The sequence below is a fragment of the Zeus faber genome, assembly GCF_960531495.2.
Source record: "Zeus faber genome assembly, chromosome: 5".
NCBI classification, from domain to species: Eukaryota; Metazoa; Chordata; class Actinopteri; order Zeiformes; family Zeidae; genus Zeus; species Zeus faber.
In genome coordinates this window covers 30,591,517-30,596,516 of record NC_137192.1, presented here as the reverse complement: position 1 = coordinate 30,596,516, position 5,000 = coordinate 30,591,517, and the positions used below count along the sequence as shown (strand labels likewise).

General features: G+C 44.5%; 1 protein-coding gene across 1 annotated transcript in view; it reads left to right on the top strand.

Annotated features, from left to right (window-relative positions):
* The window catches only part of ppfia4 (PTPRF interacting protein alpha 4), a gene marked incomplete at its 3' end in the record, with an annotated part of 51,227 nt that overhangs the window by 31,569 nt on the left and 14,658 nt on the right, over positions 1 to 5,000 (top strand). Inside the window, exons 3-6 of the mRNA XM_080000148.1 lie at positions 1,759 to 1,860; positions 2,153 to 2,317; positions 2,457 to 2,531; positions 4,069 to 4,140. Of these exons, the coding sequence (XP_079856274.1) occupies positions 1,759 to 1,860; positions 2,153 to 2,317; positions 2,457 to 2,531; positions 4,069 to 4,140 (414 nt within the window). The remainder of the gene's footprint in view (positions 1 to 1,758; positions 1,861 to 2,152; positions 2,318 to 2,456; positions 2,532 to 4,068; positions 4,141 to 5,000) is intronic.

The window sequence follows — 5,000 nt, the reverse complement described above, 5'->3', positions numbered from 1 at the left end:
GTTCGGGGGGGCGGGGGTTCAGTTATTAAGGCCTGTGGGTATTGGCATAGACTAAAACAAAGGATGTGAAAAAAATGCCAACAAAGCACCAAGGCATATACAGTATGTATACACACACACACACACACACACACACACACACACACACACACAGACACTAACAAACATACTTAAGTCAACAAACAGTCCTCCGGCCAGTTATTATCCAACAGCAACCACACAGCATTGCTGGGGAAAATTGCATGTGCGAGTTGTTTTCTCCTCTTTATAGGATTTTAATATATATACATATATACGCATTTCAAATAAGAGGAAATAGGTCAAAGATGTGTTTTGGATTTGGACTGGATTCACACTACGGCCAGTTTTAGATGACTGGGGTTTATATTTCATCCTGTTGACATACTTGATACGGGTGATGTCATGGATTTCTTCGATAACAAACTAGTCACACATTCCCCCCCCCCCCCTGTCAGCAACTTCTCACTGCGTGGGCGTCGAGGTTAAACCTGTTTCGCTCCAGGGAACAAACTGAGAGTGTTAAAGATATTTATTCTGCAGAATAAAGAGAAAGATGCAGATGCACTTCAAAACAGTGATGCTGCTCATTCTGCCCTCGCTTTCTGCTGAGGAGGGCTTTATGGAGGGGTGGAGGAGCCTTTCACAAGACCTTTCAAAAGACTATGCCCCCCACTCACATACAGTGATTCAACAGTCAAACTCGGGTCACGGATACAATCTCACTGTGCTATAAACAATCCACGTTACTTTGTCAAGCCCCCCCCGGGGTTTATCCTTATGTCTCCACACGGTTGAGTAGAGAAGGCACGTGGTCTGGTCTTTACAGTCTGGTATGATCTTAAAGGACAGTGTCTCTTCAACTGAGCTCTGGGTGAGTCGCTAAAAAACCCAAGACAATGTGTTGTAAAAGCTACGTAAGATCCAAAAAAGGCCTTCTGTCTTATATAAGACATAGGAAACATCATTCACAGCGTTGATCATCTGCATTTTCTCTCACACCCTCCATCAATGGACTGCGCTGCCCCAGATTTAGGCCACGTGGGTGTTTCGTGAGGTTGCCAGTGTCACCCTCCTCAGTCAAGAGGGTTTTCTCCAATTTAATTTCTCCACCTTGATAAAGTGGAGCCAGTTTCAACCTGTGAAAGTGAACAAATCATGTTGAACGTGATCGTCTGGGAAGTAATTATATCATATGTCATCTGTCTTTTATGGCCAGACAGTGTGGAAACGCCTCCCACTTACACTACATTTTTCAGTCAATACCAATATCAGCCCCGTTGGTCCAGGATTTATGTGTATTTTGGTTCTGATCGTTCAGTAAAATAAGCCCTAGTCCCAGCTGTTCAAGCTTCACCATGTAGGTATCAGAGCGGTGGCTCTCAACATGGGGTCCGGAGACCCCCAGGGGTCCTTTAAGAGGTTCCCGGGGGGGTCCCCAGCAAAAATGATTGATATGATATGATATGACTTAAAAATGATGACTTTTTGGATCGTAGTTTCGCTGTTATCTCTTTAACGACAGTAAAGACACTAAATCATATCTAACATAGAAAAGATCATCTCGGGTTCATCTAAGAATCCTATTAAATGGGGTCCGTAGCCTAATATGTATAAAGTGAAGGGTCCTTGATATGAAAGAGGTTGAGAATGGTTTAAACAGCCCTTGTCGAGGCTGGGGTACCTGCTCCGCCGGAACTCGATGCTCACCTTTCGTGTCTTGTGTGTGTTCCCGTGCAGGAGTTTGCCACCCTGACCAAGGAGCTGAATGTGTGCCGGGAGCAGCTGCTGGAGAAAGAGGAGGAAATATCTGAGCTAAAGGCGGAGAGGAACAACACCAGGGTGTGTGTGTGTGTGTGTGTGTGTGTGTGTGTGTGTGTGTGTGTGTGTGTGTGTGTGTGTGTGTGTGTGTGTGTGTGTGTGTGTGTGTGTGTGTGTGTGTGTGGGTGTGTGAGTGTGTGTGTTGGGAGGGTGCATGTTTGTAAAGAAGACGCGCACCAATGTGTTCATTGGATGCGAATTTTCTGAAATATTGCTTTCCAAGATTGAAAAATCAATTTATTGTGTGTTTGTGTGTTTGTGTGTGCGTGTGCGTGTGCGTGTGCGTGTGCGTGTGTGTGTGTGCAAACCAAAGCTGCTTCTGGAGCATCTGGAGTGCCTGGTGTCACGTCACGAGCGCAGTCTGAGGATGACTGTGGTGAAGAGGCAGGCTCCGCCGCCATCTGGGGTCTCCAGCGAGGTGGAGGTCCTTAAAGCCCTCAAGTCCCTGTTCGAACACCACAAAGCCCTGGATGAGAAGGTACACACACATACCCCCAATCATACACACACACACACACACACACACACACACACTTTCACAAAAGTATGGAACAACCTTCTCAGCGGACACGCAACAACTTTCCCAAATACTACATTTTTGTGTCGGATTCCTTCAGGTGCGTGAGAGGCTCCGGGTGGCGCTAGAGAGGGTGTCCACCCTGGAGGGACAGTTATCATCCACAACACAAGAGGTAAGGACAGGTGTGCGGTGCGTGCGCTTGTGCATGTGTGTGTGTGTGTGTGTGTGTGTGTGTGTGTGTGTGTGTGTGTGTGTGTGTGTGTGTGTGTGTGTGTGTGTGTGTGTGTATGTGTGTGTGTGTGTGTGTGCCTGTGTGGTGTGTGTGTGGTGTGTGTGTGTGTGTGCCTGTGTGGTGTGTGTGTGTGTGTGTGTGTGTGTGTGCCTGTGTGGTGTGTGTGTGTGTGTGTGCCTGTGTGGTGTGTGTGTGTGTGTGTGTGTGTGTGTGTGTGTGTGTGTGTGTGTGTGTGTGCGTTTGTGTGTGTGTGTGTGTGTGTGTAAAATGTCTGGTAAGGACCTGGGAGCCATCTGCTGAAGTCCCCGGTTTGATATATGCCCCAAGTGTTACAAGGCTTAGGTCCACACACACACACACAGACATACACACTCCCCCACTCGTCTTTTGAAAATTAAGCCATTAAAGAACCTATTATGAAGATAAAATTCCACTAAGTATTCAGAGCGGACTCTATTAAACTGGAAGCCCACTGGGTTATTTTAAGCAATCTTAATGCTAGTGCGAACACACGGAGCCACAGCAAGTTTGGGTTGTACTGATCACAGAATCTCATTAACACACGGGGCCCTCAGTGACACACCAACACTCTCCCCAAATAGTAATGAGGCGGCACCTTTTGTTATCGCCTGCCTGTGTAATTCACACGGACGGAGCTGGGATTACATTCACTAATCCTGCATCTCAGCAACACTGGAGCTTGATACATCACATACAGGCCAACTCTGCTATACCAACTGTATTCACAAACATATGTACACCCTGGAATATCATAATATTTTTCTATATTTCTGTAGCTGTCATAACTGGATTCTGTCAGTACAAATACTTAAATGTATATTTTGTGCCTCAATATACTATATATGCTGACATCACTTATCTGTAGTGGTGGAAAGCAACTTACTCTGTGCTGTACTGTATTGTACATTTTTCAACTATCTGTACTCAACTATATTGAAAGTATTTTAAAGCAAGCAAATATCTAACTGTCTTTACAGACATTAATATGCATTACTTTTGATAACAAAAAAAATTAATTTATATTTATATATATCAAAACTATATCCTATAGCATATATATTAAACATATATTGAAAAATATATTTTAAAAAATCTTATAGGACTTCCTATCGGAAAAAGTCATAAATACATTTACATATATACGTATAATTTTGATGTAAATTGTAATCAGGTTATGCGTTACGAGAGTAGCACTTTATGAAATATTATAGACTATGTTTTAACAGGGCACTAGATATAAAGTACTTTTAACACTTTAACTACATTTAAGAGCAAGTACTTATATACTTTAATTACTTAAGTTACTCAACAGTACGTCTTTCATGGCTGCTTCTCTGCGAGAGTGTGTTGAAGCCTGCCCGTCGCACCCATTTTGGGATTCCTCTCTTGAGATTCAATACAGTGCATTGAATATGCTCAAACTCTGAATCTGCTCACGGCGTAATGTGCTTTCCAGCTGAGCATGGTGCGACAACGGAAGGATGGCGACGCCATGGACCGCACGGACGGATCAAAACCGACATGGAAGGTGACCGTCCTGCCGTTTTGTTGTCTCCCTATCAAATCCGTCTGTCTGTACCTGGCGCTCTCTTTCACCCACATTCACACACATTCCTGCATCTCGACGAGACCACATCCACGCACAACCGGGAAACACCCATGTCCAAAGCTGAGTCATTCAAGCAATACATCTTGAATCTCCCCAAAACGCCGCGTATCCCTTTTAATCGCGGGGCTGGCTGTGGGGTCGGCGTCCTCCGAGTGGACGGCGTGCGCCGTTAAGAGTCTGGATGTTCTCGGACGAGGCCGTCATTCCTTGAGCGCTCACCTCGCTGTCTGCGGACCAGCAGCCCGGGCCCATCTCACTCGACCACCCTCTTCCACCCCTTCGCCCAGATGGCCTCCATATGCCTTTTGGTGGTCACTGGTACTCAGGGTGCCTGACCACAGCACGTAGAGCAGATGCATTCAACATAAGCATGGCCATAAAGTAGGAGCATCCCAGAGAGCGGTACGGGAATATACAGTATATACAATATAGAATATGTTGAAATGTTGGGAAGAGGGCCATGCAATACGGTTGATGAGCTGAGCTAAGCTTTCACCGATGGCACATTGCTGATGAATGTTCTACCTTTTATATGTACTTTGTATACATACTCTGTATATATAAGCATTACCCATCTACAGTCGTGGAAAGTGGTTTGTTCCTGTACATACAGTACTTTAGTATACATAACTTTAGTATATGCAATTTCAGAGACTTTCGATTTTTACTCCACGACATTTCAAAGCAAAGTACATTTCTAACACACACATTGCAATATATAAATAAATGATATGCTATAGGACATATACGTATATATATATATATACACACACAGTATA